Below are 16460 nucleotides of genomic sequence, written 5' to 3' on the forward strand. Positions count from 1 at the left end.
TGGTTCTGGCTTTGTAAGCGACTCATTGTCTTCCAACTCTGGGCTTATGTTTCTTCGACTATAAAATTGAACTAGATTTTTTTTTTTCCTGATTCTGTCAAGTTTAGCTATATCATCAAAAACATTTTAAGCTTTATAATTGTAGGAACCCTATTTCAAAATATGTTAGCACTTAAGTTAATAATCATGTTATTATACTGTGTTTAAGATTTATACTTGGTAAGGTGCTGCATATCTAAAAACAGGTGAGCACACCAGTAGTGCCTAGAACCTAACAATAATTGTTTTCTTATGTATTTCACAAGAAAACAGATTTGTGATAATCCTTAGCATTCAATTAACTAGAAAATTGAGTCTTTAGCCATGATAAGTAACTCATGGTTAGAATCCTTCTTTCTCTTTCTCTTATTCTTTCTCTACCTTTTGCACAATCTCTTCTACAATTTTTTTTTTTTTCTTTTTTGCTTATAGAACAGAAGGATGACACTTTAAAGGTATTTCTCAACAATTTTGCTTTTGGAATCTATTCTATTTTTGAACTGCCTGGGGTCTAGCAGATTGTCTTATACATAGTAGAAGCTCCTTAAATGTTGCTTGAATGAATGAATTTACTTTTATTTTTTCCCCAATATTGAATTAATTCAGAAAGTGATTTTTAAATTTTTATTATTTTAAGAAAGGTGACCCTTGTGATGGTGGGACTTGATAATGCTGGTAAAACGGCAACGGCAAAGGGAATCCAAGGAGGTAAGTGGAAAATATTTATTATTAAATTATTCTGAATTATTAATTTATGTAAATTGCTTTGTTACATATTTATTTGGTATAGATAGTATACACTCCATTACTTTAAATTCTTAGTATACTTGTGGCTAATATGGTGAATAGACTCTAGCTTAAGAGTACCAGCCAGTTAACATGTTTCAGATTTGAGTAAGTGCAGAGATGCAGAGGATCCTTGAGGTCTTTGATCAGATAAAAGGGATCACATCTGTCTTCTCAGCACAGGAGGGAAAAAGCAAAAAAAGGACATGCCCTGCCTTGAATGATACCCATCTTCCACTTACATTCTCTTGGCCAGAATTTAGTCACAAGGCTACGCCCAAATGAAAGAGAGGTAGAAATGTAGTTAGCCAGCACAACTGTCTTTGTATGTCTTCATTTTTTTTTCAATATTTTTTTCCAACATGATTCAACTTGATTTTTATAGTTATGTTAAAATGAGGGCCTCTTTTTTATCAAAGGGTTTTATGTCATTTATATTGCATCTCATTGAATGTATTTATTTAGTTAGTCTTAATTTAATGCTATGTACTACAAAATAGAAGCAACTGTGCTGGTGAGTTTGTTGTATACCCAGAAGATGTGGCGAAACATCTTACAGGTATGAATTGGGAAAAAACTTAACATATATTTGTTGCTGAGAAAGGATGTTGCAACAAGATATGCATATCAAATAGTCAGGGTGCTTTTATTTATGGAGGCTTAGGAAAGAAAATTAACACCTTGCAAAACTTGCTGTTTTGTCACCTCATATTCTACTATGTAACATTAGATGTAAATTAAGTATTTTGTCTTTGGATTCTTATGAAGTCCTTTTGTACATACCCTTCATGCTATGTCCTAGGTTATAGCCTCACGGACCACTCATCATCATCATCTAAACCAGAGGTGACAAACTTCTTTTGTACAGAGCCAGATATTAAATATTTTAAACTTTGAGGGTCATGCGGTCTCTTTCTCAACTATACAACCCTGACATAGTGCAAAAGCAGCCATAGACAATATATAAACAAATGAGCATGGCCATGTTCCAATGAAATTTTGTTATGGACACTAAAATTCGATGTGTTATGATATATTGTCTTTTTGATTTTTTTTGTAATTATTTAAAAATATAAAACACAATCATAGCTTGAGGGCCATATAAAAATAGGTAGTGAGCCAGATTTGGCCTGCAGACCGTGACTCCTCATCTAAACATCCCCTTCCATTTCTTCAGTCTTACATTCAGGGGAGCATAATCTAAGAATCAGACCATCTAATCTGTTGTGTGTACTTAGAACATCCTCTTTCCATTAGGATCTTTCTCTTCTGATTTTCACCTCCATATATCCATCAGTTTCTTTTTCTGAGTTTAGAAAATACTCAAGGTGTTACATCATGAACAGAAAGTTAAAGCTGTCTTCAACTTTAAGCTTCCCTCTGGTTCTGTTTTTGTTCTTCATCTTGTTTATTTATTCTTTAGTCTACTCTAGTGACTGATTTCTTACCTTTTTTCTTTTTTAAGGATTCCAGTTATATAGAACTAGATGAAGTTTTCCAATGGAGCTTTTTTATGCCTTTGTATTTGTTTATGCTATTCCCACTTGTCTTACGAGAGAGAATATCTGCTTATCTTTAAAGCAGAGTATCTATATATCTCTAAAGATGGATTTTTGTTATATAGTCTCATTCTTCATGAAGTCTTTTCCACCTCCTGCTACCCTTAGCCATTACCACCACCATCAGTAGACTTGACTACTTCCTCTGCTTTGGCCTATACTTACTTATACCTACTTGTATCACTACTTAAATTACTCCTTCATTCATGTATCTCTTCCACCTTTCCAGACCATAAATTCCCAAAGAGTAGTTTTACTCATTTTGGTGTCCCAGTTCAGCCATGCCTTAGGTGTAATAGGCAACCTTCTTCCAACATTTCTGCCATGGCTTCCACTCTTCAGCTTATTTCTGGCTTGTCTCTGTTTTCCTTTCCTTTCCTTCCCTTTCCCTTTCCCTTTCCCTTTCCCTTTCCCTTTCCGAGATATATGTGCTTCTTTTCTAACTGCAGGGTCTAAATCCACACCCTCAGTGTCTTTCATCTAGAATGTGATAGCTTCCTAATCAAAGTACTTTCCTTACCTTCACCTTTGCTTCTTTCAATCAACTTCTCTTCTTTATGGCTATCAAAGTGATTGCATTAGTTGGATATAGGTTCAGTTGTCCTAACAGAGACCTAAAATAACAGTGGCTTAACAAAATAGAATTTTATTTCTCATAATAGTGCACACTAAAGTAGTGTAGGCGTAGCATAACAGCCCCATGGTGGTAGAGATTCAAGTTCCTTCTCCTATTTTTTTTGCCATTTATAGTGTTCTCCCTTGCCTATCTAGTCCAAGGTGGCTCACTACTGTGCATTTCAGCTGGAAGGAAGAAGTAAAGGGGAAGGGAGGCCATTTTATTTTCTTTTAAGGGCATGAACTAGAAGCTGCTGTATCAGTTCAATTTAGTGACATTGACTAGAACGGGTGGTATTCTGGAGCTGGCTCCTACTTGCTCTCTTGGCTCATATCAGCTATCTAGAGCCAGTTTGGTACATCTCTTCCCAACGGTGTTTTCAGGTACCTCACAGTAGTTTGAAATTAGCCATAGTGGGAGTAATTATACCATGGAAAATGGCAAACACTGCATATCAAAGCACCCCCAAAGTGGTTAAACATTTAATGCCACAACACAAGCTCATTATCTAGAGTGTGCTCTAACAGCCATCCCTAGCTGCCACAGAGACTGGGGATTGTAGTCTTTATCCTAAATAGGTATGTGCTCAGCTAAAGAATCCAGGATTTTCTGACTATCCAGTGTGTTTCCTAATAGTTTCTAAGAAATGATTGTTATTTGGGTGGCAGAATTTTTCTTCGTGTAAATTGATCCCTAGCTTTGTTGGATATTAACATATCTTCACTATGTTACAGTTATTTGTTTATGTTTCCACTTTTCTCCTCTACGTAAGATTTCTGTAAGATCAGAAGATGGATCTTATTATTGTGTATCTAGGACGTTGCACAGTGCTTAGCATACAATAGATTCTCAATAAATAGTTATTGATTATATATTTTCACTTTATCTTGGGCTTTCTAGAGATTGTCTTAACACATATACTTTACTGAAATCCTCAGGATTGGGGACCATTTGTCTTTGTACCCCTGGTTCTTGTATGATGCCTGATCTTTCTATAATAGGCCCTCAATAAATGGCTACTAGCATGAATGGATGGATAAATACATGGAAGATGGATGTAAGGACAGTAGCTTCAGCTGTCATGGCAGTCTGGTGTTATAATATTGAGCCACTATATACTTTGTGCTAAGTATTAAGGATACAAAGTAGATCCCAGATACTGGGAAGGGACAGGCTATTGTGAGGACCAGCAAGAAGACAGAATATTATGATAGAGCGTGTAGGTGATACTGGCAGTAGGAAGAAATCATCAGAAAGGGTTTATAGGGAAGTTGTATTCAGAACATTTAGTCTTCAGTCTTGAAACACGAGTAGGACCCAGAGGAAAGGCTAGAGAAGTCAGAGAGGAAAGGCGTTTAATGTCTTGACCTAGATTTGAATCCTTGCTCTGCCTACCATGTAACCTTGAACAAATTACCTGATCTGAATTGGTTTCCTGGGAATGTTGCCATCATTTTATCTGTGCTTACATTGCTCTCCTGCTTGGAATGTTCTTCTCCCTTCTTTATTATAATTATGTAGTTTTTAATCCTTCATTTTTCTTTCATGGCCTTTCTGAAGCCTTTGTATACCATAACTTCTGCCTCCCTTCTCTTTACTGTTTTCCTCTTGAATGCCCTTGGTCTTGGTTTGGGCTGCTGTACCAGTATCTTAATTTAAACAAGTTCTGGAGGCTGGAAGTGTGAAGTCAGGGTGCCAGTATAGTTGGGTTCTTGATGAGGGCCCTCTTCCTGATTTACAGACAACCATCTTCTTGCTGTGTCCTCATGTGGTGCAGAGAGACAGAAAACAAGCTCTCTGTGTCTTCTTATAAGTGTACTAAGCCTCATGACCTCACCCAAAGCTAATTACCTCCCAAAGGCTTCACCTCCAAACACCATCTCATTGGGGATTAGGGTTTCAACATACGAGTTTTGCAGGGGGAGGGGAGCACATGGACACAGGACACAGGCATGCAATCCTCACGCTATCCTCTCCAGAGTTTTTTTCATAGAAATATCAGTTCTTGTGTTATTTCCATTAATAGTATCTGTCTATATTGAACTATATGTTATTTGAGGACAGCAACCCTATCTTATTCATCTTTATATCCTAATGCCTAATGAAGTCCTGTACTGAGTAGGTGTCTGTACGTGTTAGTTTCCTTATCCCTACTCCAGCATTGTTGATTTATTTTCACTGATAATTTCCTGGGAGTACCTCTCAAATCATGCTCAAAGATGGCTGCTTATTTTCACTAAGGAGACCAGTTTTGGTCTGGACTAGATCCGTATTTTTAAATGTCTAGTATAATCCTGTTTTGGGAGTATCATTCTGCTTATATTGCTTCTAAACTTTTTTCTCCTAGATAATGAAGGTCTTAGAAAAATAGGACTTGTAATGTCTCTTTGAACTCTCTAGGGAGCTGTTTCAACTGCACTAAAGTACTTGCTGCCAGGGAGTAGTACCTTGCAAGTCTGTTTCCCAGTCACCCCTAAGCCTAGCAGCAAATGCCTTTCAAACTTACCTCTGTAGTAGCAAATGTTTTGCTGAATGTGGAAATGATAAGACCATCTACACCAGTGTTACTCAGTAGAGCTTTCTGCAATGATAGGAATGTTCTGTATGGGCTAGTAGTAGGATGGGCCACTAGCCAATATGGCTTTGAGCACTTTAAATGTAGATAGTACAGCTGAAGAACTGAAATTTAGTTTAATTTTAACTGATTTTAATTTAAAAAGCCTCATGTAGTTTGGGGCCATTGTATTGCCCATGCAGGTGTAAACAAAGTCCATTGGAGTACTGTTTGTTGTGGATTCTGGTGATGAAGAGAGAATGAGACAAACGTGAAGTTTTAACTCTTCTTCATTGCCATCGAGTCACTAGGTTCTGTTAGTCTTTCATGAGTTCTCTCTTTCCATTCTTTCTTCTTTATTTTCATATCTGTCTGAAAAGCAGCCATCACTCTCATTTCTAGCCAGTTCTAGAGACTTTGCAAAGATGTGTCTTAATAAAGTACTACTTTAGTCACCTTAATTATATTACTGGTCTACTGAAATACCTTCCGTGGCTCCCAGTTCTCTCTGCAGAACTCTCTTCAGTCTGCATTCACAATCTTAAGGGTTTGCTCCAACTATGACATTCAACTTGTTTGTACTTTCTTGCCTTTGCTATTTCTTCTGTTACTTAGATCACTCTTACCTAGCTTTTAGGCCTAAAGTCTCAACTCCCAATTCAAGTCTTTCTTGAACCTTAGTTATCTTTTTAATCTTATTGTTATTACCATTCCTTGGCAGTTATGTACACCCGGTACCTTGTTTGTGTTGTCATATCCTTAAGTACAGAAAATTTCAATTTTAAATTTATGAGAACATCCAAAACATGTTCCTGTAGAAATAATGAAATCTACTCTATATTTGCAAGCTGACTTGAGAAGTTTCTTTATTCCAAATATAGCTTTAATTCAGTAATTAAAAAAGCACAGTCTACTCCTCATAGCTTCTCCCATTTTTTGGTTCTTCTCAACTATTCTCTAAATACTCAGCTTTTCTTTATAACTTCACAGAGGTTGTAATGGTCCCTGAGGATGGCTGTGGTGTTGAAGGGTTAAAATTTTTATTATTTGTAACTTGGAGAGTCAATAGCCTTAAAGGCAAGAGTTCATTCATTTATTCATTCTACAGATATTTATTAAGTACCTGTTATGGGGTAGACATTATTCTAGGAGCTGGGGTTATGTTAATATAAAACAAAAAAACAAAAACCAGAAATTTTTATCTGCATGGAGCATAAATTCTAGTTGGATATTTTATAATATCTACCCTTCCCCCAAACCAGTATACTTAGATATAAAGCTTAGTGTGTAAGCAAGTAATAAACATTCCATTTAGTACTAAATTATGATGAAAAACACTTTATGTCATTTAAGTTGTGAAGTTAGATTAATGTTACTAATTTAAGCCTAACGGTTTTTTTTTTTTTTTTTTTTTGTATCATTTGAAACAGAGTATCCTGAAGATGTAGCTCCTACTGTTGGCTTTTCCAAAATTGACCTTAGACAAGGAAAGTTTGAAGTCACCATCTTTGACTTGGGAGGTGGAAAAAGAATTCGGGGAATCTGGAAGAATTACTATGCTGAGTCCTATGGGGTAATATTTGTTGTGGATTCCAGTGATGAAGAGAGAATGGAAGAGACAAAAGAGACAATGTCGGAAGTGCTAAGACATCCTAGGATATCGGGAAAGCCTATACTGGTGTAAGTAACGTTGGTGTCATGGTAAATGCAGAAGCAGTGGCGTTAGCCAATAAAGAAATTTACCTAAATTACAAAATAAGCTAAATAAGCAAATAAGCTAAAATTGTCACATCCTAATATAATAAAACGTGATTAACTGGGGATTGTTAATATAGTGAGGCCTTGTTATGTTCTCCATAGGGATTAAGGATTGAGGCTGTATTATGAAGAAGAGTTATACTCAGATCTTCTGGGTATTCAAATACAAACTCTTTGTTTTATTTGATAATTTACTTTTTATAAGATTCTACATTTTGAAATGGCCTATTAACAAGGTTCTAGAATGTTTTTCAATTTTTTCCCTCTTTTAATAACTTACGTTTTGCATTTGTCTTGTTTTTCTTGAAGAGTATTCTTATTTGGAAGTTATTTAAAACGTTTATTCTTCTAATGCCACAGTGATTTCTAAATTTTTATTTCTGTATTTCCAAATTGAATGTGTGATCTGTGTTGTTATCAACTTAGTCATGTGTTCATATCATTTTGTTGGGCTGCCTAAACATTTTTTAAAAAGTGACAAAGGACTTTTACACCACCTGCCCTCACAGCCTTTCTGCATGTAAACACCAGATGGTGCTATAACTATAAGACATAGAAAAGTGAAAGTCCTTTAAATTGCTCTTAAAATCATAGTGAGCTAAATGTGTGCTCTTGCCTTCTTGTCCCTTTTTCCTCATGCTTGTTTCATTACTGAGGATTAAAAAAAAAAACCAACCAGCTTATCATGTGGTTAAATGAGAAATTGTAAGCAGAGTTTCTCAGTGGTCCTCAGTAGTAAATGAACATTTCTAAATGAGGCAGTTTGGAAGCTCTGATTACAGAACGTAAGACTTTATGGCATCATTTATTAGTACGGGTTATATGGCTTAATTTTTTATTTATTTAACCAATTAGTGAAGTTATTTTATTTGTGTAATCAATTCTCATCTTTATTGAATCTGAAGGAAAGTTTAATAGACATATGTACAAAGAATGAACTATGTTGAACCCCATAGGCTAAGATAGTTTCTAAACATTTAAGCAAAGAACCAGTGACTTCTAAAGTAAAAAGTGTCAATGACTGAGATGACTGATGCTCATGTGTAAAATAATTGTGTGTTCATTTTTTAACCTAATAGTCATTTATTTAATTTATTCTTTCATTCATTCATTCATGTGTTAATTCAGCAAATATTTATTGTGCATCCACTATGTCCTAGGCATTGTTCTGGTAATGGGGATACATTTGGAAACAAAAACAATATAAATCCATATATGACCTCGGAAGCGTACATTCTAGGGGGTGACATACACAATAACTGTAATAATTAAGTTATATTGTACATTAAGTGATAAGTATATTGAAAAATACAGGTAAAATATCTGGGATCCTATGGTGGTGGTATAACAGGGGTATGTTACTCTTATAATTAGGATAATCATAGTAGGTTTTATTGAGGAGATGACACTTGAGGGGAGAGAGGCAGTCATGCAGATGTATGTGGAAAAATCACGAGGCAGGAGCGTGCAGTTCCTAAGTGACTACAGTTAGCACTGAGTAATGAAATACGGTCAGCAAGAGACCTGCTGTCCGTTCTCTCACCTCTCTCACCTAGTAGATTTTTGGAATAGAGGGGGAACAAAACTCTGGAAAAGCACCAACTAGGGGGTTGCTTCACCATTATAATTTCGTAGTCACTGAGATCTCACAAAGACATGAGAATTAATAATGGATACTATAATTTGCTTGTGAAGTATAGGATGGCTTGCCATTTGACCAGTTTTTCCCAAGGGAATTTTACAACCAAAGGATTTTTTTTTAATAAAGGTAAACTGCTTTTTGAAATGAGTGTGCTTCAAAAATACACAAAATGTACATATTCTTAATAAATTTAGTACGTAGGGAAGAGTGAGTTAAAAAATGTTGATCGACCACGCAATGCCAATCACTGCTAACATTTTGATGAATTTCCTATGCATCTTTTTGCAAAATTTGTAATGTATACAGTTGTGTATAATACAGAAAATTTTGTATGCCATCTTTTCTTATTAAAAAAAATACATATATTAATTAATTTATTTGTTTTTAAGTAAACTCTCATGACCCTGAGATCAAGAGTCATATGCTCTTCTGACTGAGCCAGCCAGGGGCCCCTGTACCCCCACTTCTTTTTTATATGTTTCTAAATCCCTCTTAAATACCTATACAAAACCCGTATTTGGAAATTCTGTTTACCTTTTTCTCTCTGACTGACCAGTAATTTCTCTTATTGATGTTACTGTCTTAATATCCTTTGAGTCTCTACTTCTCTGTAATCCCCTCTGTAATCCCTCTGCACTTCTCACCTGTGTTTCTGAGAGCAACAGTGTCCTAAGCAGTCTCCCTACAGTCTTGCCCATCCTCCAAGCTCCCTCTACATTGCTAGCAGGAGTCTTTTTCTTAATTTGATGTTTTTCCAATTTACAAAATTTGATGTTTTACCAAAAAACTTGATGTTTTACAAAAACGGTACATGCTTTCACAAGTGAAACAATGCTAGTATATATAAAGAATATGAGAGCTCTTTAAAATACACTTTTGATCATTTTACAGTTCATCTGCTTAGTCATTCAGGTTGCCTTCACTGCTCCATGCAGATAAATTCTGTTTAACTGATACAACCCTAGTCCGTAATAGGTATGGCATTGAATACTCCACTAGGTAATAAGTGGGAAGGGCCTCTGGCAGAACCCTGCTAAGCTCAGTGCTAGGACCTGGTGGGTTGTGGAGACGGAGGGGGAGGGTATGTGAATTAGGCAGGCTACAGTGCTCCTTGTTGCACTCAGCTGCTTCCTTCCAGCCCACAAATATCTGGACCTATCATGGGCAGAATTCAATGACAGCATCTAATTTCTTCTGTTCATCTGTGTCTGAGCCTAAATTAGCTGATTTAGGACCCAAAGAACCTCTCAGAACTCACTGCAATACCTAGATAACTTCCTCTTCCCAGCCTCTAATGATGAAAAACAGCGAACAATATAAAACTTCTGAGAAGATTCAGCCATTCAACAGAAATAAACCTGAAAAATTAGAATATTGTCTATAATCACAAAATTACAAATTGATGGAGCTGGGATTCATTCATGCTCTGGGAAGCAAAGTTAGGTGCCCACAGTAGCGGGTCCTGGGGCCGTCTCTGGCTTGGCCTGACTTGCTCTTACACACCAGCCTGACGGCATGTGTCACTGCAAATGAAGCCTCAGCCAAATTTCACTTCATGTCAGACTTGAGGGCTCTCTTGAAAGGTCAGAATCATAGAACATTACTAGTCTTCTGTGTTTTATTAGCTCAGAAAGTCTTTTTTACCATTCTATAGCATTTACTACTTAATGAGCATTACTACTTAAATATTTTGATTAAAATCTCTAAAATAGTGGTGAAAAGTTGAAAAACCATGGGTTTAAAGAGAAGATGGAGAGTCTGGAACCTGGATTCTAAGAGCTGATGTGAATTTGTTTATGACCCTGGCAAGTCACTCTACTTCTTTGGACTTAGTGGTTAAATGCCTCTTCTATATTAAAAGTAGCTGTAAAATATTGTAATTCTTTTTTTGTATTCAGCTACATATAATCATGCAAACCATACTATAGGGTATTGTAAGAACCCATTTCAGTAAAAAAGTAAAAGTGATTAAAGAGTTAAAATAGATGCTATTCAAAGTTCCTGCTCTGTAATCATGTTAACCTATTTATTTACCTAGAAAGTGTTCCTTTTACTCTCTTAGCTACAATAGAGATTAACCTATACTCTGATTAAGGTATGAATTATATTATCTGCCCTTATGTAACCCCTCCATACTTTTGCTTTAACAATTTATAACCTAATTTTTAAAAAACTAAAATTAGATACTCTGGACAGATACTTTTCCAATAGAAAAAGTAAACAACTTTTGCAGTTGTATCAATAGCACTGGAATCAACATAATCCCCAATTTCTTTTTTAGTTGAAATATAGTTAACATATAATATTAGTTTCAGGTTTACAACATAGTGATTCAACAATTATATATACATTACAAAATGCTCACCATGGTAGGTGTAGTTACCATCTGTCACCGTACAGTTACTACAATATTATTGACTCCATTACTATGCTGTACTTTTCTTTCCCATGACTTATTTTATAGCTGGAATTTTTAACCTCTTAATCCCCTGTACCTCTTTCACAATCCTCCCACCCCCTTTCCAGCAGTAAGCCCAAATTTCAAGCTCAACACCCACCATTTTTCATGAATAATATAAGGCACTATTTGTTGATTACTTCTGGAAAAGATTGAGCTGAAGCTTTCCTTTTTTATGGTTGAATCTCCTAATACTTAAAACTGGGATAACTCTGGAGATCCAAGGCTAAAATTTCCTCCCAGGATAATAACAATTCTCCTTGTGTTAGCACATTTGTACTCTTGGAATGATGCCACTTTCTCATTACATACTGTCTGTTTTTCTGTGGAGTTATATGACCTAACTTTGGGCCAAACATTGCGAATTAGATGATTTGCAACAAAAGTAATATAGAGGAGTTTCACTCAGGGAAGAAAACATAATATCTCTGATATGATCTTACTAGGTGTTATGAACATTTCAATAAAAAAGAATTTTTTGACCCAGAGATGTTTGCACCTATGATGGCCTCCCAGGACCCTCTGAAATCACAGACACAATCCTGAGTGCATGTGCATTTTTCCTTGGGAGCAGATCCTAACTCTCGTCAAATTCCTAAAGGATTTCATGACCAAAAAGGTTAAAAACCATGGCAGTGAGTTTCCATATTAGGAGAAACAATAACCAGGGTTTTATTATTACTTTTCCAATAGAAGATTTTTGTCTCCAACCTTTATATGCCTACTTGAGTCACCTTTTTTCTAGACAGTATTATAGGAAAACGTTAGTTTGCAAATTTCTTTGAGTCATATTCTTTACTATAAGTGCTTAGAAGTTAACTAAGTTTACGAATTATCCTAATACTGTCATTAGAATTTGAGGAAAATGCACTTATACCAAGTAAGACCTTTAAATAATAAATAGGAGAACCTGGGCCCTTTTTAGATTGTTAGAAACTCGTAAGTATGCAGATATGGACTCCCTATGTCATTTAATCCCTTCGTCCTTAGATATAGTGGTATGTCCTTTAACTTACTATTTTTACCATCTGAAAACCCTGCTCACTGTATGTATAGGGCCCATTGGCTTAAGATTTCTCCTCTTGGCAGTGGAACCTTACCAAGCTGTCATCTTCATCAACCTTATTTAGTTATGTTGTTGATTCACCTCAGAACTTCCTTACTGAAGTCTTTTGTCTCTACTGGCATCAACTTCACTCTTAGCAGCTGTATTTCATAGTGAAGCTTCTCAGCTAGTTGACCTCCTAGGTAATTTCTGCATAAGGAACCTTCAGAAGTTGCCATCCTTCCCTTCCCCACCCGAACACACTTTATATAAAAACAATACAACAGAGAGAAACCTGTTGGTAGTGTTATTAGCAAGATGTTTTCTGGGGACCATCTGCATATCAGCATCAGCCCAGACCTTTTAAATTTTTGAGGGTGGGGCCAGGAAATGCTTCTGGCTTTTTTCCACAGGTTCTCCAATCATTCTGATGCATAGCAAAAGTTGAGAACGACTGGTATAGGGGAAAGCATGGGCTTTGGAGTCAAGACAGGCTTTGGGCAGCTTACTTGCTCTTTCTGAGCTTCCATGTCTGCACTTGTAAATAAGGATTTTAGTATCTGTATTGTCATGTGAATTTCAAATGATGCATTTAAAGCAGCTAGTGCAGTGCTTTATTAGTGTTCTGTAAATGTAATGATGGATATGAGTAGGTATTGTTGACGATACGCTGTGCCTGGATGGAGATGGTTTAGGAGAGCAAGTTTTAAAGTGTCTCATCATATGAATTCAGGCTATGTGAAGCTTTTGACTACAGAAAATGACATAATTTAGTAGGTGAGAATATGAGCCCAAGTGCTCATAGTAATTTTACCGGTAGATTTCCTAATATTATACCTCTAATGCTTAGTAATTTTTTCTCTTTAAGGTAGTGATTTTAACAAAAAAAAAATTACCGTTAGTGCCTATTGAGTGTGTAAATAAAATATATACAAAATGTTCAACTAATTAAGAATCCTGTTGTTTTTGTTGCTTAGGTTAGGGTTTTTTTTTTTTTTTAAGATTTTATTTATTTGAAGTAGAGAAGGAGAGAGAGCATGAGCAGGGGGAGGGACAGAGGGAGAGGGAGAAACAGACTCACTGCTGAGCAGAGAACCTGACACGGGGCTCAATCGCAGGACCCTGAGATCATGCCCTGAGCTGAAGGCAGACCCTTTAACCGACTGAGCCACCCAGGCACCCCTCTTTTTTTTTTTTTTTAAGATTTGATTTTTAACTAATCTCTACACCCAACATAAGGCTTGAACTCACAACCCCAAGATCAAGAGTCGCATGCTCCGCAGACTGAGCCAGCCAACTGGGTGCCCCAGAGTGATTCTAGTTGGTTTTAAAATATAACAATGAAAATTATATGTGATACATGTGAGGTACTGCTTTGCTAGAATCTTTCTGTGCTTAAGTCTTGCTTTAAAAGCACTATGTGCAGATATAAATACTAATAGAAAATTACTATTTTACAAATCCATCTGGACATAATTATGCTAGTGAGTAGTAAATAATACTTAATTTTCTCAGTTTCCATGATAAACAGTTTAGGAACAATTATAAACAAGTGTCAGTAAGGTGCTAGATTAAAGGTTATAGTGCAACTTGAGAAGAAACAGAAGAAATCACCACCTGATTAGGTGGAGAGTTTATCATTGGTTTTAAATTTATCTTTTTTATAAAGTTCTTTAAACATTTGGAGCTGATATGTGAAACATCTTTTTCTCTAGAAATACTTGATAATTGACAGAGTAGAAAACTCTTCAATTTCTTTATATTTTATAATTTAAAATTTATTTTATAGTGTTAGGACGTATGTATATGTATATTCCAGTTCTCCCTTAATCCCATTGTGCTATCAGTTACTAATTTTGCCTCAGTTCTTTAGGAAGTAGAAACTACCACGAAAGAATTCTCTCGTTTAGGACCACCAAATTTGCTCAGCTCTCTCTATCTGCTTTTATTCCTGAATGTTGCCTTCTCTCTGATTACTTGGAAAAAGTGCTTCAGCTCCTGTCCAAGGCCAGGTTCTCCATTTGTACTACAGATTCCACCCCTTTCTAGTTTTGCATATAGTCCCTTCCCTTTCTTATATCAAGAGTTTGGCTCTCTGGATCATTCCCATTAGCAGGATGTGCTCTTGTGTTTCTTAACTTTAAGTATTATGGAATCCTTTGACTCTGCATTCCTCTTCAGCAGTTAATTCTTTTTTATAATCCTCTATTCACACAGCTGGAAGGAATAGAAGAATAGTCTATAGTGGCTGCTGTACTTCTTCATATTGCATTCTTCAGCATATTCCACTTGTGCTTCTGTCCCTACAGTTCCTTGAAACTGCTCATGTTGGAGTCAACAAATTATCTCCACGTTGCCAAACCCACTGGCAGTGTGCTGTTCTTATTTACCTCAAGTTGACTTTTTCCTCAACTTTGTTAACACTGCATTGTAGCACACTTTTTTGGTTTTCCTTCTGCTTCATTGATGGTTTCTTCTCAATCTCCTTTATAAACTCTTCTGCTTTATTAACTCTTCTACCCCAGGTTCTTTTCTGGGCATCTGGTTTTTTTACATCCACAAACTTTTCAGGTGATTTCATTCTAAATAATTACCTTAAATCCTGTTTACTCAAATGACCCAAATCTATACTTCTAGCCCTTCCCTCTTCCAAGAGCTCCTGGTGATATAGCTAATATCTAGGAAACCTCTACTTAGGCATTTTATTGTAATCTCAGCTTCTGTTGGCCAAAAGAGAATTCTAGATTTCCTTTTCACCCCCAATTCTGAAACCCTTATCTCTGTCTTTTCCCTGATGACATCATCGTCCGATCAGTATCCTGTAGATTCTAGCTCTTAAATCTATCACAAGTTAGTCTAATTTTTTTTTTTTTTTTTCATCACTACTTATATAGTAAATAGTAGTTAAGAACTGGTTCTGGAATCTGACTGCCTTGGTTCAAATTCTGATTCTCACAGTTTCTGTGACCTGGGGCAGGTTACTTAACCTTGCTGTACCTCAGTGTTTCGTTGGTAAAAATATAAAATTATTAGAACAATGGTGAGACGTAGTACATAGTAGACAGAATGGTTTTTCTCAAATATAAATTATATAACATTATTTTCAGGCCAAAATAGTCTTGAGGGCTTTGCATTGATTATATTTGCTGTAAACTTCAGACTTACATGGCTTACAAAGCCTTAAAGCTAGCCCCTGCTGACCTTTCTTAACTTTATTTCTTACCTCATTACTTTTTTCTTACTATGATACAGGTGTATTGCTTGTTTTTCTTTAAACAGAGTAAGTTATATCATCCTCAGAGTCTTTGTAACTGTTTGTTTTCTATGCCTGGGATATACCCTCCCTTGTCCTCATCATTCATATCTTCATGTAATATTACCTTTCAGAGAGGCCTTCACTGACCACCCAACCAAAAGAAGCCACTCCAATCATCCGTGTCTCAACACCTTATTTTAAGTTTCTGCCAAGAACTTAACATTACCTAATATTTATATTTGTGTGTTACCTGCTTTCGCCACTAAAATGTGAATTCCAAATCTCTATACCTATGTGAGTTCACACTGTATCCCTAGCCCATAGGGTAGTGCTCAGCTTCGTGGTAAAGTGATGGAGAAACTTTCAAGAATGCAATTGCCTTTATTTTTTATTTTATTTGTCAAACTTCCTGATCTGTAATACAGTGTCCTGAATGGAGCCAAGTTCAGGAAAATAGTGCCTTACTTTCTTAGGCCTTAAACTAGATTCAGCTCCCAGTTACCAACTAGACTCTTCATCGAGTACATAGTTGGATTTTTCCAGGATATGTTGACCACTGAGTTAACTGACCTATCTGAGCATAAAAGATTTAATTTTGCTTTAATATAGCACTCTTTGAGGGCACCTGGGTGGCTCAGTCGTTAAGTGCCTGCCTTCGGCTCAGGTCATGATCCCAGGGTCCTGGGATCGAGACCCGCATCGGCTCCCTGCTCCGCAGGAAGCCTGCTTCTCCCTCTCCCACTCCCC

General features: G+C 36.3%; 1 protein-coding gene across 1 annotated transcript in view; it reads left to right on the plus strand.

The window, feature by feature from the left end:
• The window catches only part of ARL13B (ADP ribosylation factor like GTPase 13B), a 65259-nt gene that overhangs the window by 14352 nt on the left and 34447 nt on the right, over window positions 1-16460 (plus strand). The window contains exons 2-3 of the mRNA XM_032406350.1: window positions 677-747; window positions 6985-7234. Coding sequence (XP_032262241.1) covers window positions 677-747; window positions 6985-7234 — 321 coding nt within the window. The remainder of the gene's footprint in view (window positions 1-676; window positions 748-6984; window positions 7235-16460) is intronic.

Source organism: Phoca vitulina, unplaced genomic scaffold (genome assembly GCF_004348235.1).
Source record: "Phoca vitulina isolate PV1807 unplaced genomic scaffold, GSC_HSeal_1.0 scaffold8, whole genome shotgun sequence".
Taxonomy (NCBI): domain Eukaryota; kingdom Metazoa; phylum Chordata; class Mammalia; order Carnivora; family Phocidae; genus Phoca; species Phoca vitulina.